The following is an 18,842-nucleotide window of genomic DNA, read 5'->3' as shown; positions in this document are numbered from 1 at the left end:
CATAAGCATCTTCTCTCTACACCACCATCACATACTAGGCACTGCATCCATACAGGCCCGGTACCCATCAAATCCACATGTCCTAATGGGCACACCATCACTCGACAAGGTGCCGCACCTGCACAAGCTGCCCCGCCAAGATGCGCGCTTCCACCAAGAGACGGTGGCCGACCTGCTCAGACGCCGCGACACCAAATTCCCTGGCGCGCAACCCGTGTCATTTGCGCGCCGACATCTGAAAGAGCTAGAGCGTGCAGACTACTTCCTGGCCGAGAAGACCGACGGTATCCGCCTGCTGCTGTTCCTGACGCAGACGCAGGACGCCATGGGCCACTGGGTCGAGACGCAGTTTCTCATCGACCGCAGGAATGACTACTATCACATCGAGCAGGGCTACTTGCACCTGCCATGCCCCACGCCTGATGGCCGTCCGGGCCCCGATGGCCGCCCCTACGACATCAAGAGCTTCCACCACAACACTCTCCTCGACGGCGAGCTCGTGCTGCAGCGCTTCCCCAATCGCCCGCCGCAGCTGACCTACATCATCTTCGACATCCTGGTCTTGCGCGGGCAGAACATCGCCGAGCGCGAGTATGGCTATCGCATCGACAAAATCCTCCGAGGCGTCATTGGGCCCTACAAGCAGTTTGCAAAGGACTTCCCCGAGGACAACAGCGCCCAGCCGTTTCAGATCGAGGCGAAGAAGCCTAGTACCTCCTACGCTGCGCCTGAAATGTTCAAGAACGTACTGCCAAACCTGCCGCATGGCAACGACGGCTTGATCTTCACTTGCAAGGATACTCCGTATGTTAGTGGCACCGATCAACATATTCTCAAGTGGAAGCCGCCGCACGAGAACACCATCGACTTCAAACTGCAGATTGGCGCTTTCCCGGAATTGGAAGACGAAGATGGAAAGTACGAGGACTTTGACCAGAAGCCCGAGATCGAGCTTCTCGTTTTCCACGGCAACAACAACGACTACCGTTATTTCGCCCACCTGCACCTCACCGACCGGGAATGGGACGCCATGAAAGCCCTGCCCGAACCCTTCGATCACAAAATCATCGAGTGCTGGCGCGAGAAAGAGACGGGCAATTGGCGACCAAAAATGGACGAAGACGGTACACCACGTTTCAGAGACGACAAAGAGCATGCCAATCACATCTCTGTGGTGGATAGTGTGCTTCAGAGCATTGAAGATGCAGTCACCGAGGAGGACTTGATCGCTGCATTCAATCCCATCAGGACCGCCTGGAAGGAGAGGGAGTCGAGGGCGAAAGAGGCGGAGCTCAAGATGCGACAAGCCCAACACCAACAGCATCAGCAGCAGGCACAGAGGCAGCCCCGAGACTCTGGTCTGGCCAAGAGTTCTCAGCCACTAGATACTAGCAAGAGGACATCTAGCCCGCCTGACGACGGTCCCGGGTACGTCTGATATGCATCGGCGAACATTGTACACAAGGCCGTGGGCGAAGCCTTTAGCCGAGCACCCATTGAAGACAAGACGGTGGTGTTCGAAGTGCATCTATTGCTACACATGGCCACTTTTGCGAGGGTCGCGCTCGGATAAATGGAGGAGGCGTTGGATTACAATCATTTCCATGAAAATGGCAGCATAGGACAAGGGGGCGTCATTGGTTATATATGCGTATGATACCCCTTGGGAATTTGGGAATTTGGACATAGCAGACATTCAGTACAACGCATGCGCTGCGAATATGATGCATTAATAAACAACTTGCTCGAACCAGATTGCAGCGTGCGAGGAGTGACAGTCCGACATTCATGTGAACTACTAATTCAGTATGTACTAGGCAGTGAGAGTAAGCCGGCGAGCAGCCAAGATACCAAGCCAGCTCTGAGACAGACGTGAGGCGCGCCAAGCTGGTTACGATGTTGTACCTCCTACTACCTGCCCTGTTTTCTGCACTCACCTCTCCAACACATTGACAATCAGCCCAAGTGGCACCTCACATTCAACCCAATGTCTCCAAGCAACGACAACAGCCGACATGGCCACCACACCAATGGCGAATCGTCGCCGTTGTTACCATCGACGCAGCGGAACGCACCCCATACCTTCGCGGATGGCATCGGTGGGTGAAAGGTGCAAGGCATGGGAAGTCGGGAACAGCATACTGATGACCACCTCACTTCTACAGCTCACGAAGGCGAAAGTGGACGTCACGGTTTCCATCCACAGCAGTTTGTGTCGATTGTCGCTCGCTCCTCCAGTCGTGTCTCGTCAGCCGTTAATCTGCTCTGGCCGTTTGTCGTGGTAGCCATAGTCCTCAACTTCGCCACAGATGCACATTTATGGATCTTTGCTACTTCCTACCTGGCTATGATACCTGCTGCCAACCTGTTGGGCTTTGCTGGCCAAGAGTTTGCACGCAAAATGCCCAAAGTGGCCGGAATCCTGATTGAAACCACATTCGGATCAGTCGTGGAAATCGTCCTCTTCGTCGTGTTGATCATCAAGCACGAACCGGAAGGAGGAGAAGGCGAGGGCAACGGCGACGAAGGGAACCTCATACCGATCATTCAAGCTGCGATTCTGGGCTCGATCCTCACAAACTTACTGCTATGCTTGGGGTTGTGCTTCGTTGCCGCTGGCGTTCGCAAACATACCCAGAACCAGAAGTTCCACGCTGTGGTATCCGAAGTTGGCAGTGGCCTACTCCTTGTTGCTGCCTTCGGACTGCTGATACCATCTGCCTTCTACTCTGCTCTCAAGACAGAGACTGTATCGGCACTTCATGAGCACTTCACCAAGGATCGGCTCGACAATGATATTGTGCGAATCAGTCAAGCCACTTCCGTAATACTGATTATCGCATATGGGCTTTACCTGCTATATAGCTGCACATCTGCGCATTCCCTCTTCGACGAGGTCATCGAACAGGATGAGCATCAAGATGCTGACCATCACGAGGCAAGTGCAGGCCCATCACTTATATACTACTCCGGGTTTTCGTCTAACAACTCGCAGGACATGTTGAAGCCAAAGTTGACGATGACGGAAGCACTGGTCGCTATCGCTGTCGCAATAGTCTTCGTCGTCCTACTCCTCATCATTCTCGTTGGGCAAATCGAACCTGTCGTGGAGGCTGGCGTGCCTGATCAATTCCTTGGCCTCATCTTGCTTCCTCTTGTCGAAAAGGCAGCTGAGCACCTTACATCGATCGACGAAGCATGGGATGGTGTCATCAACGTGGCTCTATACCATTGCATTGGCCCGTCCATACAGACTGCACTCTTTAATGCACCTCTAGTCGTTCTGGTGGGCTGGGCACTCGGCAAGCCAATGGATCTCAACTTCGAGATCTTCATGATCGCTCTGCTTGTTCTCTCCATTCTGGTCGTGGGAAACTTCTTGCGTGATCAAGAAAGCAATTGGCTCGAAGGTAGCTTGCTAGTGGTGAGTTTTGGCACATTGACGACTGAGCGCTAGCACGCCTGCTAATATCTGTAGGTCGTCTATGTGATCATCGCGATCGCGAGCTTCTATTATCCCAACCCGGACGTGGCGACCTCGAATGGACTGCAAGGCGTGGCTCGTCAGAACATCACAATTCCTCTAGATCTTTACAAGCAGTTGCTGGCCTTGCCAGTGGGACACGAGGAATTGTGAGAAGACTCGCAGGATGTCGCACGCACAAGTATTCAGAGCATCAAATCTGTAGGACTATCATCGTGTTACTGTCCGCCAGCTTATTCCCATCACCTGTTCTTATCACAACGTTATGCTGGGCACCAAGAAGGAGCATGGAGGTGATGCAGCCCGGTACTTCGCTATTACACCGAAGAACCCAAATCAGATTCCCCGGGTCAACGCTAACTCAAAGTCGCAGAATGTAAGCTGCTGTAAGCTGCCTTGAGACTGGGGGCTTTATACGAAGCGATAGGTACGCTTTTGAATGGGGAACAGCGCGCCAAGCAGGGTGAGAATGGTAGTGATTTTCGAGTCCTACTTCTACCCGATCAACCTACCTCCTACATCTACTTCAGGACCATTTCCTGATATTTTCATCAACATCTTGCCTTCTCCATCCGCATGGCTACGTGCGATACGGCACTGGAGGTGTCTCACTGGCCATGCTACATTGCCACAAAAGCCTTCTCTCTGGCCGATTCGAGAGCTGTCCGGTAATGCTGTGCAGTACGCCTCTGTTATGGAATATCACCAGGTCACCTTTGCGCCATCGATGAGCATAGATGTGCTCTGGCTTGTAGATCTTGCTCTGCAGCCCGTGACAGATCCGTCGAACCTCTGCGAGATCATCGACCACGGTAGTCTCGCCATTCGCTGGATTTTTGGTACGAAGAGACAGGACATTGCAACCAAGAATCTGCAGGTGTGGCTCTTGTGTCTCTCTATTTGTCCATACCATCTGGAGAGGAATGTCAGCACAGCAGCATCGAACAAGTAGTAGTAGTAGTACTACTACATACCGGAAATGCATGGACTTTGTCCCATTCGAAAGGCGTCATCTCGGTCATTGGCATCTCTTGCCCGACTCCTGCAATGCCGAACCCGTCGTTAGTCGCTTTGCAGTTCCTGATGAACTCGTACGCGCGAGGTGCGTATTGCACGGTCGTGTTCATGGCAAAGTCTTGCTCTTCAGCTGTGAGCAACTTGAAACCTTTCGCACCAGAGTAGACTGCCTCAAGTCAGCGTGCCATCTCATCCTATTCGGGCAAAACATCAGCTCACAAGCGGTTGCTCCAGCAGCAATATCCATTTCGCTGCCATCCGGGAATCGGATCTTTTGGTCTGGAAGATCTGGTGCCTCAATTGAGTGCAGGCTTGTCACGAAGCCAGGCAGATTTTCGTACAGAGGCGCATCCATATGCCAGCGGTACGGCCTCGTGTAGCCTTGTGCGATCTCCTCTGCTGTCAGCGGGTTCTGGTGGAACGAGACATGATCCTAATGCTGACCATTAGTTGACTTCAGAGTCTGCGTTGCAGGCTCCATACCACATGCTTCAGCTCCAGGTCCGAGATGCCTTCGTGGCCATTCGTGTTTCCACTTCCAATCACAGTCACCTGGGGAGCACGAGGGATTCGCGATCCATTGTTCTGCGACAGAATGTTCTTCTTGTCGGTGACTTGAGTCTTGCCACCGCTGTGTATATCTCTCACTGTCGAGTCGAAGATCTTGGCCAGCTGTGGTAGAAGTGTAGGATTTAAGCCGAGTTGGTCGCGAATCACCAGGATTTGATGGGTGAATAGACCAGTTCTAAGAGTCTCTCGATCTTCATCAGTAAGTGCCGAGAGATCCAACAACGGCATTGACGATGGCAGCAGAACCTCGGCACCCAGCTCGGTATCCTTGCGAAGCTCGTGTGCGAGCGGCACGACTTCTAGCCTTTCAATCTTGTGAGGCATTTTTGTTCTTGATCGGTGTGTTCTAATAATGGTTTACGAAGAACACTGAAAAAAGTTGGTGTCGGTTCTGGAGATTCTTTTCTGATCGGCCTCTCCTATCCAGCATGAGAGCATGCCGACGGGCAGCTCTATCTCAATGCGCGGCATGCGCCTGACAAGGTACATATCGCTGGTTGGCCTATCGCACGCGTTGGATTTCCCCAGGATACAGCCCTACATCGTAACAATCCATACCATACTTCGTTCCATGATCTGGAACCTCGACCCAACACACTGAGTCGCGCCACCTCCTTCATCGTATTGCTCTGGCGCCATGAATCAGACCGCAGATCCGGAATTGGTGAAGCACGCAGTCGTCAATGTCGATACTCAATGCGTCGGGCCAAGTCTTGGCGAAAGCAGAAGCACACACTCCTGGTCCACTCTGCTTCAACGTCTACGGTATAGCTGTCAGCTCGAGACGGAAATTGATAAGGATGGCTTCAGGAAATGGAGCAACGCAGGTGAGTGATTCGACTTCCTAGTGGCTTGTTATTGTTGGCTGACTGTGAAGACCTTGATCCAATCACCTCGTCTGGACAAACCTGGACCAGTATCAACTGTGAGTATCCCCTCCGTGAATTGAACTGCGCACTCAATCCTGATGACCCATCACAGTTGTGACATACTGGCTCTGCGACGCCATCGGTCCAGGCAACCTCCGACTGGGCTCTTCGATCGTCACTCTCGGACTGTCATGGCAGACTGCTGTGGGAATCATCGCCCTCGGACACTTCCTCATTTCACTCGTCATTACCGCCAACGGAATCATCGGTGCCCGGCTTCACATTCCGTATACGATCCAAAGCAGAGCGTCATTCGGGTTTTACTGTTCTTTTCTTGTGGTCATCATACGAATGATAGTCGGCTTGTTCTGGTACGGCATCAATACGTATAATGGCGCTCTGTGCATCAAAGCCGTCATTCTGGCAATCTGGCCATCATTTGCGGATGTTCCCAATCGACTTCCCAGATCAGCCAACATTACGACTCAGGTCATGACAGGTATGTCCCATCCTCCCTGAGAAGCACGCAGGAGCTCGAGCAGACCAGTGACCAAATGTGTATAGCCTACATCATCTACTTCTTATGCGTCCTGCCCTTTCACTACATTCATCCACGCAAGCTCACGTGGTTCTTCCACGCCAAGGCAATTCTATGTCTGCCAGCAATTTTCGGCATGCTCGGTTGGGCGTGTCAGGCAACCGGAGGGGGACTGCACACTTCTCTGCTCCAGCGAGGCACTACCATCTCCAACTCCAAGTATGGATGGGCATTCATGAGCGCACTGAACGTAAGTCATCACGTTCCTCCTCCTCCTCCTCCTCGACAGCATCCCAGCTGACGTTCCTATTCCAGTCGATGCTTGGCAACTACGGTATGTACTCACCTCCAGACCATCCCGCTGCCAATTCCCCTTTTCTTTTTTCCTTTTCGGGCTGAGAGAAGAATACAGGCACAATGGCAGTCAACATCAACGACTTTGCACGCTACTCCCGCAAAACCCGATCCGTCTACATCCAAATCCTCATCATCCCATTATCATTTGCCCTCATGTCCTTTATGGGCATCATCATCGCCGGTGCCGCCACCGATCTCTACGGAGAAGAAATCTGGGATCCATTGACTGTCCTCTCGCACTGGACCGGAAGCGGCAGAGCGCGTGCCGGTGCAGCATTCTGTGGACTGGCATTGGCGCTGGCTCAGCTGGGGACGAATTTGAGCGCGAATTGTATTTCGGCTGCAAATGATTTGAATGCTATGTTTCCCAAGGTGAGAAGAAGCTTTTGGTTGAGAAGAGATATGGAATTTGTTGGGCTGACTTTTTTTCTTTCTTTTTTTTCTAGTATGTGAATTTACGACGTGGAAGCTATATTGTCGCTTTTGTGGGAGCGTGGGTTCTCACTCCTTGGAATATCCTCGCGTCTGCATCTGCGCTTCTAAATTTTATGGACGGATATACGATCTGGGTAAGTCCAAAGAAAAAAAAAGAAAGAAAGCGAGGAATGAATGATAGAGCTAGAAAAAGAAGCTGACCTCTTGAATCATCCAGCTGGCACCAATCACTGGTATCCTTTTATCAGATTACTACCTCGTCCACCACCAAAAATACCAAGTTCTCGAACTCTACGACCCTCAAGGTCGCTATCGCTACAACCGCTTCGGAACAAATTGGAGAGCAATGGTAGCTTTTGTCGCAAGTTGGGTTCCTCTCACGCCCGGTTTTGCACACGCGGTAAGTACATCAAAATCAAACCACACTCACTCGCCTCTTCTTCTTTGACTTTTTGTCTTGACGATGAATCATGATGGTTTACTGATGAGAAAAATCAAATAGGTCACATCAACGAATTCCATCGCAATGGGTGCTTTGCATTTGTATTATCTTAGTTATCTTTTTGGAATTTGTACGAGTGCGGTGATTTATACGGGTTTGAATTGGGCGTTTCCGCATGTCGGGAGTGTTGTGAGTGAAGGATGGACGGTTTGATGTATATATGTAGGTAGGTGGATGAGGTAGTAAGTACATGTATATAGGAAGTTATAGTCATGATGATGATGATGTTGATGATGATGATGATCATAATCATTATTAAATATATGTTTTTCTTTTCTTCTCTTCTCAGTCGTACCGTACCGTACCGTACGGTAGGTAGGTATAGTTCGGTAACGGTATAGTAAATGCAATGGTACCTCCTTACCTAGTAGGTTAGGGGTACATACATATAGTATGTCAGACAAGACAAGACTAACAAAGGGGAAGGGAAAGGAGGAGAAGAAGGAGGAGAAGAAGGAGAAGGAGAAGAACAAGTGCTCTACTCCCCCGTTCTCGAATCGAGGGCATACATCTTAGGGCAGAAACAGGAGAAGGAGAACAAGTGCCCCCCTCCCCCCTTCTCGAATCGAGGAAATACAGAATATACGAATACCGAGCCTCGTAGGGCAGAAACAGGAGAAGAAGAAGCCTCCCCTCCCCCCTTCTATATATACGAATACCGAGCCTCGTAGGGCAGGCTAGGTATATGAGGTATTTCTCTTTCCGTTAACATAGGTACGTTTGATCAGGTAGGGCTAGCTAGCTTCTTTACTGATTATTTGCTACAACACTAGCTCGTAGTTGTTGTTGTATTACTTGTATTGTATTAGCTTGTATTGGCCCTGTTGGGTAAGATCGTATTATGTTGTTTCAAGATGTTCTGTCCAAGTATAGATATACTAGCTACGTGCTAGGGAGGTAGGGAGGTAGGTACCGAGGTAGGTTGGATAGGTATAGTTAGGAGAAGAGAGGGAGAGAGAGAGAGATAAAGAGAGATACCGAGGTAGGTAGGTGTAGTTGCGACATCAATATCTACCTAGTCGGGTACATGTACCTACATATGTTGGAAACCTATCAATAGTATCGCGAGAGACTTTAACTGTAGGTACTACCTAGCCTAGGTAGGTAGTTAGTCTACTTTCATCCGGTTTCCCCCTTCCCCTTCCTTCTTGCGACATATCTCTATACGATTCCAACAGATCGCGTATTACGGTATCTGCTCGCTCGAGGAGAAAGTTCTCTGGGTATTACCTTACCTGACCTTTACCTTACTAGTATATACGGTACGATACGACCGCGGCAGATGTTGGGCTTCCGCTTCTCCCCCCCCCTTCCTCCCCCTCCAGCGGCTTCCCCTTTGACTTACTTGTTTTGTTCTCTGGATACGTATATGTCTGGAATAGGTATATGTATGTACGCGAAAGTGGTAGTAGTACTGTACTGCTTGTAGATGCCGAGGTACTTTGTTGTTAAAGATGTGATTTGGGATGTTGCTACTACTGTTATTATGATTATGATTACGGTACGGATATCCTATTCTTCTTTCTTACTTTCGACGAGCATTCTACCCAGGTACACATACTTTTCGTAGGGGGGATGAACTTGACTTCTCTCTCTCTCTCTCTCTTTCTGCTACTGTTGGTTTTCACGTCCCATCCTTGGCAAAATCCTAGTAGTGATGCCCTTTTAGCACCTAGTTTGTATGTAGAGCGGGAGACTAGGTAAGGTAGAAGGGTGGTAGCGACCCGAGTCTAGCGAGGTCAGGTCCCTGAGAGACGGACGGGATAGTGGAGGGGTTTGTGAACTTCGGCTATACTGTACTGTAGGCGGTAGGTGGTGGCATCGTACTTCCTAACGTTAGTTCGAACGTTCTCGGTCGGCTGGAGAAGGAAGCGTAAGGTACCTTACATACAACATCCTCAGGTACCTTACTGACTCTATATACCTCATGCTTTCTCTCGAAATACGAAAATGTTCAAGGTACATGTAGGAGGAGGAGGCCGGCCGGTTATCGATATCCATCATTCTTGCGAGGAGTCCGAGGACTTCTCCGGCGAAAGGCGTTTGTTGACGAGGCAGCTTCTCCGGCACGAACACGCGGCTGTTCTCTCATCCCCCATGAGCTTTCCAAATACCCGCGATAAGGAGCGTATACCGTGTGCATGCTGCTACGCTCATGGTGAGAGCGGGTGGGAATCATAGTGGGAGAGGATGGATGAATGGATGGATGTACTACTGCAGTGTTGAAGACCCCATCCTCATGCGCGTGCAGCTGCTTCTGGTTGACGCAATGCAGATCAATGGGGAAGAGTGCAGTATCACAGTAGTACAGCCTCTAGGAGGTACAGGTCAAGAGGTTTTGCGGTGTCCGAAGATGCGATGACGCTCACCTGTGACCTGGTGCATTGGTGCAATTATTCCGAGAAGGTTGGCAGGGGATGGGATTGTAGTGTACCTGTTGGATCTCTCCTGAGTCTCCTCCCTCTCCCAGTCTCACTCGAGAGTCGAGACCCACCCACTCCCGTCGTTAAGGAGATGTGATCTGAGATGCCGTCGGCGATATAGTACATCTGATCTCTACACGTGACATCCTCACTCTCCCCCGAGACGACATGGCACAGACTGCCACAAAGAGAGAGAGAGAGATCGACCTCGGCCGTGTTGATTGCTGCAGCTGTCAGGGGCGTTCAACAGTACCAGTGTACCACCCACGCGGCTCGCACGACGGAAAAGAGTTTGAATTCTCGTTCATAGCATTACTGTATAGCCTATAGGTATCGCGATTCGCCGCTGCCTCTACTCGTTCCAGTAGAGCGGAGCCCATTATATTAACCAGCTAGCGTCGTGACACTCACTACTATAGCGAGTAGATGCATTTCCTGATTTTCCCCAAACAGGAAAACATGTTTTGCCCTTTTATCCAGGTTCACTTTCGCAGTCACCGCCACCGGACCACGGGGAGCAGAAGCAAAGCCAGTGCCACGGGAAGAGGGCGATCAGACACGGCGGCAGCGCAAAGGCCGGGTTCCCGTCCCCCGTACAGGGCTCTAAGAGGGGAGTTAGTTTACTCTTTACACGGCGATGTGCTTCATGGATTCCTCACATTGTCACATGCTTAGCGAACATTCTTGTTCCGGTCCGCAAGTCGTTGTTTCTAATAAGAACCGGTATGGGATTCCTAGGTGCAACGGAAGATCCCGCCGAGATTGGGCTTCGACGACACTAATGTCCGTAATCTCTCGCTTCTCTCGCTCTCTCTAGTCTCTCTCTCTCTGTCTGTGACTCTGTTTCTGTAGTAGTACTGTACAGTAGTAGTGCCGTTGCCACCAACCACATCCTCACCCCCCGATCCGGAAATGGGGCTGTTATACTATACATGAGACGTAGGAGGTACGACAGAGGCCAACCAGGCCCGCGGGAGAGGTGCCGTCCGAATGCGATCAGCTGCCTAGTGCAGTGCAACGGCAACAGAGAACCTGAGCCATGGCGGTGGAATTGAAGGTACCATTGTCGGGCATCATCATCTTCAGCAGCAGCAGTATATCGACGACCATCGACCATCGACCATCGACCATCGATTATCGATTATCGATTATCGTCCATCGACTATCGACTTAGCTATCGCGACATCCACCGGCGCGGCGTGGACGGCGGGGTGGACGGGTCATGGATGGTTCATGGATATGTACCTAGGAAGGGAATGCGTGAAATTACACTGTTTCTCGCCTCTTCGCATTACAAGCCTTATCACAAGCAACCTGTCATCCCATGGCTTCCATCGCTCCCGCGCACGCGACGATGACTGAGCTGCTGTTGCTGTTGCTGTTGTTGTTGATTTTGTTGTTATTGTCGTTGTTATTGTCGTTGTTTGATGATGATGATGATGTTGTTGTCGCTGTTGTCATGGCTGTGCGCTATGCCATACAGGTATTCCTCGCTCGGGCGATTGTTGGAGCTCAATCTCCGGGCTCCGCAGGGAATGTATGGCCCACACCGGCACGCCTAAGAGGTAGGTAGGGTAGAGCCACACTCACAGGCGAGGTCTCTGCTCGTGCCCGGTGATGGGTGATACCTTACCGTGATACCGTGATGGGTGATGGGTGATGCCGTGATGGGTCCAGGTGGGCTTGCCGTGAGTTTCGGACGTTTAGTGACCAGTGCACTGAGTGCAGCCCCCGTTCCCCCTGCCCTTGCCCTTCCTGCCGACGGCGCCAGGTTGAAGCCTGTCGAATGCCATGGAATGCTGAGTCTGCTGAGTCTGCTCCAGCTGAAGCTCGCTCTCTTACCGCGTGGCAGCCACCAATGTGGTAATGCCCACCATCTCTGCCTCTCCGTCTCTCCACCATGGACGGCAATTGGATGCACACACTCGCTCGTCCATTTGCCTCGCCGTCTCTGCGCCTCCAATCCGTCGCCTTCATTGACAGCCGGATGGAGCAAGCGCATCCTCGCTGCCTGTCCCAACTCGGGACCGGGGTGGTTGTGCTGTCTGATTGAGAGAGACGACCGCCTACTGCGACCTAATTTAGACCCATGAAACTTCACGAACCACTTCTAGAACGACAGGGACCAGACCCGCTGGCTCGCGGCTCTTTATTATGTATTCAGACCAACAGCTCGCTTCGCGAGCGCAACACTCAGACCACCTCACTCTAACAGCGCCACTTAAGTTTGTGCAGAAGACTTGTGCACCGCCCGAACTAGGAGAAGAACAGGAGGAAGAGGAAGACGAAGACGAAGAAGAAGAAGCAAGAGAAGAAGTAGTAGAAGAAGAAAAGGGACAAGACGACCGTGTAGAACTCTATTGCTGCTGGCCTGATCAGCAGGTCCCCACTCGGCCTCCGACTCGACAGTAGTCCGCAGACTCCACACGCGAATCAACGCCGGCCTGTACAACGTCAGCGTCCCAGAACTCGGTACGATACCACCACCACCACCAATATCAGCGTTGTAGGAGATATGTGGTCTTGCGATGCGCACTCATACCTAAATCATGCATATTCTCCAGCTTACTCATAGTCGACTGACTGACCACGTGGTTTCAGCATCTCCACGGAGTGCCATCGATCCGGTGCTGCACAATTGCCGGCAATCGAGAAGAGACAAACATTCTGCTATTCTGTCGAATCGTGCCTTTGACAACAAAAACAACAACAACAACTTCAACGGCAGACCCACCACCACCACCATCATCCAATCTCCTCCACCTCCAGCGAACGAGCGCTCGTCGTCTGGAGGAAGCACCTTCTGGAGCCTGCCCGCCCACCTGGAGGCCTACCAGCAGCGCAACGATATGTTCAACGCCAAAACCGGAAATCGACGTGAACGTACGTTTGTGGGCAGCATATGTGCCGCTTGCGATGAGCCTCTAGAGCACATTCTGCGCGGCGAGCGTATCCTTCAGCTGGCATGTGGCCATGTGTCACACGAGGCCTGCTTCTATGGCTACATCAGGGAGTTTGAGCTCGACACGTGCCCTTCGTGTGACAAGCCACTGGGCTTTGACACGCGCAAAGCGAGCGAAGTTGACTTTGATAACCTCAACCAGCTTTTACGCTCCGCACAGAAGCATGAATGGCGGGATGATGATGATGACGACGACGACGACGACGACGACGACGACGATGATCCTCACCACCACCACCAAGCCGGAATGCCTGAGTTGTGGGATGACAATGCAAGCCGATCATGTAGTCAACGGTCCTCCCAATTGAAAACATCGTTGAAGCCTTCACGAGATCGTCTTCTACCTGATCGAGATGAGTCCGTCGACCGTCGGAGCGAACGACATCACGCCTTTCATGAATCACATACCAGGAAAAGCAGTAGAGATACAGGTGTCATATCGAACAATGGCTCTTCCAACAGCCATCAGCAACATGACAGTAGGCCTCACGACTACGACGCGGCATCTATGGTAGCATCTGTGACTAACCCACACCTGCAAGACACGACCATGATCCCGGCACCGCTCGTCACTGTCCGAAGCGAGTTTCCGACTCTCACCAAGTCACGACATCAGCAAAGCTTGACCTGTCTGGTCACGGTGGAGGTAGTGGGGAGGAAGTGGCAAGCGAGCTCGATTGCAGATTCTCCCCGTCCACCTCCCCCGTCATCATTAGCCGAAGAGAGACTCGAATCATCACCGCCCCGGTTACGGCCCGTTTCACAGCGGAGTAGGCCGGTCGACAGCGTACACGAGGACACCTCCCTCCAGCGGATCCGAGACGATTTGGTGCGACGGGTGGACAATTGGCACGGGCTGGAATATGATCGTTTTGGCGAGCTTCTGCTTCACGGAGTGATGAGCGTGGGTAAAGACCGACAGGCTTGGCAGGAGCTGGAGTGCTATCTGTTCAGCGAGATGTTGGTCTGTGTGAAGAGGAAGAAGAAGACCAGCAGTATGCAGACGTGGGACAGCTCCGAAGCACCATCCAGCGCGTTATCGCGCTGCACCCTCAAAGGCTCCATCCTGATCAAGAAACATCTGAGTCATATGGAGACCTTCCGGGAAGGCCATGTCCTCACCCTGCACCTGACGGTGCCTGAGCTTCCTGCATTCCACATGCAATGTTGCAACTCCGAACAGCTCGACCTCTGGCAGAGGACCATTGTGAACCTCTCCTCACCCCCCGAATCGAAGCTGCCGGCGTATGGTGAGTTCGACCACCGGAACTCGTCCGAAGAAGACGACACCCATTCCAAACGCACGAAGAGGCTGTCATCGATACCATCATCGTATGGCAAACAATCCCATGAGACTGCCCCGACGGAGTATACGAATTCCCGTTGTGGTGCACCAGATTGGAGTAGGTGCTCGCCGTCGCTGCATGTGCCCGTGGACTTGGTGGTGGTGGTGCCGGTGACTCCTTCCATGCAAGGGTTGAAAATCAATGTGTTGCGCGATGCGTTGCGTTTCATGGTCTCCAACCTCGGCCCTCGCGACCGCATGGGCTTGGTCACCTTTGGCTTGGGCAGTGGTCCGGCTGCTTTAGTGGGCATGACCACGAAAGGCTGGTCGGGTTGGCCTACCGCCATTAATTCCATTCGCCCTGTCGGCGTGAAAAACTTCCGAGCGGACGTGGTGGATGGTGCCAATGTTGCCATTGACTTGTTGATGCAGCGAAGAGCGCAGAGTCAGCTGTCCCATGTAATGCTCATCAGCGATTCCTCAACTTCCGATCCTGACAGCGTCGACTTTGTGGTCTCTCGCGCCGAGGCTGCGAAGATTTCCATTCATTCTTTTGGCCTAGGTTTGACGCATAAGCCGGATACTATGGTCGCCATGTCCACCAAGACCAAGGCGAGCTACACGTATGTGAAGGACTGGCTCATGCTTCGCGAGGCCTTGGCCGGATGTTTGGGCTCTCTGCAGAGCATATCACATCAGAGCGTCAAGGTCAAACTCCGGATACCGGAAGGCTCGCCCGCCAAATTCATCAAGTTGAGCGGCGCGCTTCATGCCACGAAGCGCTCGACGGGCCGCGAAGCGGAAGCATCACTCGGCGATTTGCGCTTCGGCGATAAGCGCGACATTTTGGTGCAGCTGGCGATCCAGCCAGACGTCTCGTCACCGGACTCGATTCCTTCGGATCCATGGGAGAACATGATCTCTGGCCTGGAGGCTCTGGGACCCATCGAACCGGAAGCAGTGTCGCGCGCAGTGTCGCTCGAAGAATTGCCGCTCATACAGGCCGATTTGACCTGGCGCGATATCAAGTGCGAAGGCAGGATGTCGCAGCTCCCTCGGCCCTCGCTGCTTGCGATTCCGATGTTGCCTGCTCCTTCCAAGAAACATGCATTGCGGTCGTTCACGCCCCCCATTCCTCCTCATCCGTCGGTCGTACAACGGCGAATGGAGCTCCTCACTTCTGACATGCTGTCTCGAGCCCTCGGACTCGTGGCCCGGGGTCAGAATGATCGTGCTCAGCATCTGCTGAGCGAGACGCGATCCATCCTAAAAGGTCTGGGCAAAGGTGTTTTGCCTCCCCTTCCTACACCTCCCCCCTCGAGCGCTCTTCCACCACCCACACCTCGGCAGATTGATTCTGCAAGGAATTCGGCCAACGAGCTCGGGTCCCCACACCCGCCACGCTCACCGAACCCATCAGAGTCACCCGTCCCGTTTGGCCCTAGTGGAGGAGGAGGCATCGACCGAGCGATAATGACGGCTCTCGACTCCGAACTGGAGGCCAGCCTCGAATGGATTTGCCACCCGACCGTGTTTGGAAGAGATACTCGCAAGTCCATCTTACAAGCCATTGGCGTGATCAGCTCCCAGCGGGCCTTCACCTTCCGGACACCATCGGAATCTCTGTGGGCACAACGAGTACCAGGGGTGAAGGGACTGGTGGACTGTAGCCTCAAGTGGCGCGAAGTCGGAGAAGACGAAGCTCTCCTCGAAGTCTCGGAAGCGAACACGTCGAATGTTTCTCTCTGTGATCATCGGTAGGATTTTGGATATATACCCCTCATTCATAAGAACAACAACAACTGCGATGTATGGGCTTGGGGAGGGAGAGAGGGAGAGAGTGTGTGTGTGTATGAGAGAGGGAGTAAGAGAGACAAAGAGAGTGTGAGAGAGACGAAGCTTGACGATTTGATGATCCAAAAAATTCCCTCCGTCCATGAACAAGGATAGCAGTCCTGGACGGAGAGTTTTTTCTTCTGATGATAACCTACCTACAAAACAGGCTTTTGTACAGTTGTTGTTGGAGAAGGAGAGGAGGAGGAGAGGATGTGATGGTGAGAAGACGAAGAGTGATGTTGGTTGAGAAGCTGGGAGGGTGAGGGGGTTTAGGCGAGTGGAGCGAACAGCCATGACTGCCCCCTCCCCCTCCTGCCCCTTTTTTCTCCTTTTTTCTTTTCTTTTCTTTCCTTCTTCAATTGTAAGGTACATGGCTAGCGGGCGGGCGGGACTGTGTGTGAGTACATGAATAATACCTTGGCGAGAGTGAAAGGGGAATGGAAAAAGGAAAAGGAAAATGGAAAGGGGAAGGGGACAGGGGAAAGGGGAAGGGGAAAAGAGAGAGCAGGAGAAGGAGAAGAAGAGGAAGAGGAAGAAGAAGAGGGCCCAAACAGGACATGTGTGTGTGTGTGTGTGATGGACGAGACAATGTTTGTGCTCTGACTATATACGTGACCAGGCCGCAGGATTTTTCTTTTCGAGTTTTGAGAGTTCTTATGCGCTATACTCCCTGCATGTGTACTTGGTGATTTGCTTATATTGGTTTTGTGCGATGATACCATTCTAGCTCTGAGGTATATACATGCATTACATACATACGGTACGTACATATATCTTCACATCTATCTATCTAGGTATCTACATTTTATCTGTCTGTCTGTCTATACCTAAGGTAAGGTACAATATCTCTTTTTTTTTTCTTTTTCTTTTCTTCTTATTTTATACGAATTCCGGAGTCCCTAGTTTTTCCTCCTTCCTTTCCCCTTCTCTTCTTCTTTTCTCTTCCTTTCCGGGTAGGTAGATAGATAATCTTGCATCAAGATACATCTATATCTACATCTACATCTATCTACCTGTATCAATCAATCAATATAAAGCAAAGCAAATCACATGTTTCTACACCGATGTATGTATGTATATACGTATGTACCTTATAAGTCTTATCTACTTTTTTATTTGAACTGAGATATATGGAGATATATGTAGGTAGATATAGGTAGGTAGGTAGATGTTTCAAGAAGAGGTAGGACCTGGTTGGTATTGGTGTGTGTAGATGGCTTTGGCTCTGGCTTTGGCTCTTGCTTTGGCTCGACGATAATGAAGAATGTCGATTCATGGCTTGCTTACTTCTCCCGAAAAGTTCTTTTTTTGGATTTTTATTTTCCTTGCGTGCGAAGATTTATTTATTTTTCTTTTTCTATTGATACGTAGGTACCTAAGGTATGCCTGCCCTGCCATGCAGAACCAAGATCTCTCTATCTAAGCTTGGATATTAGGTATTTTATTTTATCGAATAAAGGGGATCATGGTCCCGGTTCGCTTTCTGTATTCTACGTATTTGTCGCCGAAGAAGCTGATGAGAAATTTCTCCTCGCCTGTGGAGTTTTTTTCTTGGTTAGTTATTTATTTTTTGTATTTATTTTATACGTGCGAGCCTGAAGTGAGGGAGAGGCAGATGGAGGATTTCTTTCTTTCTTTTTGTTTTTTTTTCCTTTTGATAAAAAAGAAGCTTACCTTGAATGCGTGAATGAAAGAATTTCCACAACACGAGAATGTAACCAAGCAGACAGATTTTGTTGCCAATCAGAAATTGGGTTCCAATTGCCCAGTAAAAGAAGCCAAAGTAACTCGGATGCCGGAAAATCGAGTAGAAGCCGTGAGTAACGAGCTTGTGCGTCTCCTTGTGCTCTCGTGCTACGACGTGATTGAAACTCGGCCCAGCCTGTGCCATAGCAAAACTTCTCACAGCCTGCCCTACAAGCACCAGTACCACTCCGATAGCGATGGTTGCGGGATTGACCAAAGCCCGACCATAAGCCGGAAAAATGCGACTGACGATGAGTTCCACAGTAGCCAGTCCATGCGCAGAGTTGTACGCTCTCCCGTTATTGAACAACAGAAAACTCTCGGCTCGGAGGGCATTCGTGTTATATCGAGCCGTGGTGTAGTATTCCAAGAAATGGAAAATTGCCAAACAGGTCGCAAAGGCCGGAAGACGCCACCATGTCGACTGCAGACTGATGGCGATCATGGTCCCTGAGATGCCTGCGGCGGCAACGAGGCCGAGGAAGAATGCTTGGAGTCCTATCCAGGAGAGGTCGCGTGAACCTCCCGGAAAGAGCGAATCGTCCATGTGGAGTGGAGTGGTATCGATCACATCCTCGTCCCAGTCGGTATCGGGAAGCTCGTCACTCGGTGGGAGAGATTGCGACAGCGTGGTGGCATCGACGTCTGGGTGTGCAGACGAGGTCGATGTGGGAATGTTGTTGGCGTTGGTGTTGGCGGTACCGCTGCCGCTGCTGTGTCCGGCGCTGCTGGATGCCGAGACTCGCGCCATGGATTGATTGATTGATCCCTACGTAAGGGATGTATGTATATCAAATCACAACGACGATGGAGGGTTT

General features: G+C 51.3%; 6 protein-coding genes across 6 annotated transcripts; 4 read left to right on the top strand and 2 right to left on the bottom strand.

Annotated features, from left to right (window-relative positions):
• Positions 1-8: 8 nt before the first annotated feature.
• SEPMUDRAFT_148994 (mRNA capping enzyme, alpha subunit) lies at positions 9-1,784 on the top strand. Its single transcript, XM_016905274.1, has one exon. The coding sequence runs from the start codon at positions 86-88 to the stop codon at positions 1,436-1,438; it is 1,353 nt and encodes a 450-aa protein (XP_016761956.1). The 5' UTR covers positions 9-85; the 3' UTR covers positions 1,439-1,784.
• A 203-nt stretch (positions 1,785-1,987) lies between these two features.
• On the top strand, positions 1,988-3,637 carry SEPMUDRAFT_141188 (uncharacterized protein; the record flags this gene model as incomplete). The annotated part of the gene is made up of 4 exons (XM_016902954.1): positions 1,988-2,099; positions 2,166-2,938; positions 2,996-3,424; positions 3,479-3,637. The coding sequence occupies 4 exons, from the start codon at positions 1,988-1,990 to the stop codon at positions 3,635-3,637; spliced, it is 1,473 nt and encodes a 490-aa protein (XP_016761955.1).
• A 427-nt stretch (positions 3,638-4,064) lies between these two features.
• On the bottom strand, positions 4,065-5,395 carry SEPMUDRAFT_43475 (alpha-ketoglutarate dependent xanthine dioxygenase; the record flags this gene model as incomplete). The annotated part of the gene is made up of 4 exons (XM_016908897.1): positions 4,065-4,397; positions 4,459-4,667; positions 4,721-4,934; positions 4,985-5,395. The coding sequence occupies 4 exons, from the start codon at positions 5,393-5,395 to the stop codon at positions 4,065-4,067; spliced, it is 1,167 nt and encodes a 388-aa protein (XP_016761954.1).
• SEPMUDRAFT_65126 (Transp_cyt_pur-domain-containing protein) lies at positions 5,067-7,925 on the top strand (the record flags this gene model as incomplete). Its single annotated transcript, XM_016909706.1, has 9 exons — positions 5,067-5,898; positions 5,949-5,996; positions 6,053-6,439; positions 6,505-6,728; positions 6,794-6,812; positions 6,891-7,207; positions 7,282-7,404; positions 7,488-7,670; positions 7,773-7,925. The coding sequence occupies exons 1-9, from the start codon at positions 5,709-5,711 to the stop codon at positions 7,923-7,925; spliced, it is 1,644 nt and encodes a 547-aa protein (XP_016761953.1). The 5' UTR covers positions 5,067-5,708.
• A 3,937-nt stretch (positions 7,926-11,862) lies between these two features.
• SEPMUDRAFT_116843 (uncharacterized protein) lies at positions 11,863-16,203 on the top strand (the record flags this gene model as incomplete). The annotated part of the gene is made up of 3 exons (XM_016901291.1): positions 11,863-12,058; positions 12,578-12,667; positions 12,797-16,203. The coding sequence occupies 3 exons, from the start codon at positions 11,863-11,865 to the stop codon at positions 16,201-16,203; spliced, it is 3,693 nt and encodes a 1,230-aa protein (XP_016761952.1).
• Positions 16,204-17,612: 1,409 nt separating this feature from the next.
• On the bottom strand, positions 17,613-18,824 carry SEPMUDRAFT_148993 (S-isoprenylcysteine O-methyltransferase). The gene is made up of 2 exons (XM_016905273.1): positions 17,953-18,824; positions 17,613-17,813 (listed from the first exon to the last, which is right to left on the bottom strand). Exons 1-2 carry the CDS (start codon positions 18,773-18,775, stop codon positions 17,725-17,727), a joined length of 912 nt encoding a protein of 303 aa, XP_016761951.1. The 5' UTR covers positions 18,776-18,824; the 3' UTR covers positions 17,613-17,724.
• Positions 18,825-18,842: the final 18 nt, after the last annotated feature.

This window comes from Sphaerulina musiva, assembly GCF_000320565.1.
Source record: "Sphaerulina musiva SO2202 unplaced genomic scaffold SEPMUscaffold_4, whole genome shotgun sequence".
Lineage (NCBI taxonomy): Eukaryota > Fungi > Ascomycota > Dothideomycetes > Mycosphaerellales > Mycosphaerellaceae > Sphaerulina > Sphaerulina musiva.
The sequence above is the reverse complement of the archived record's forward strand: the minus strand, read 5'-3'. Positions and strand labels throughout refer to the sequence as shown.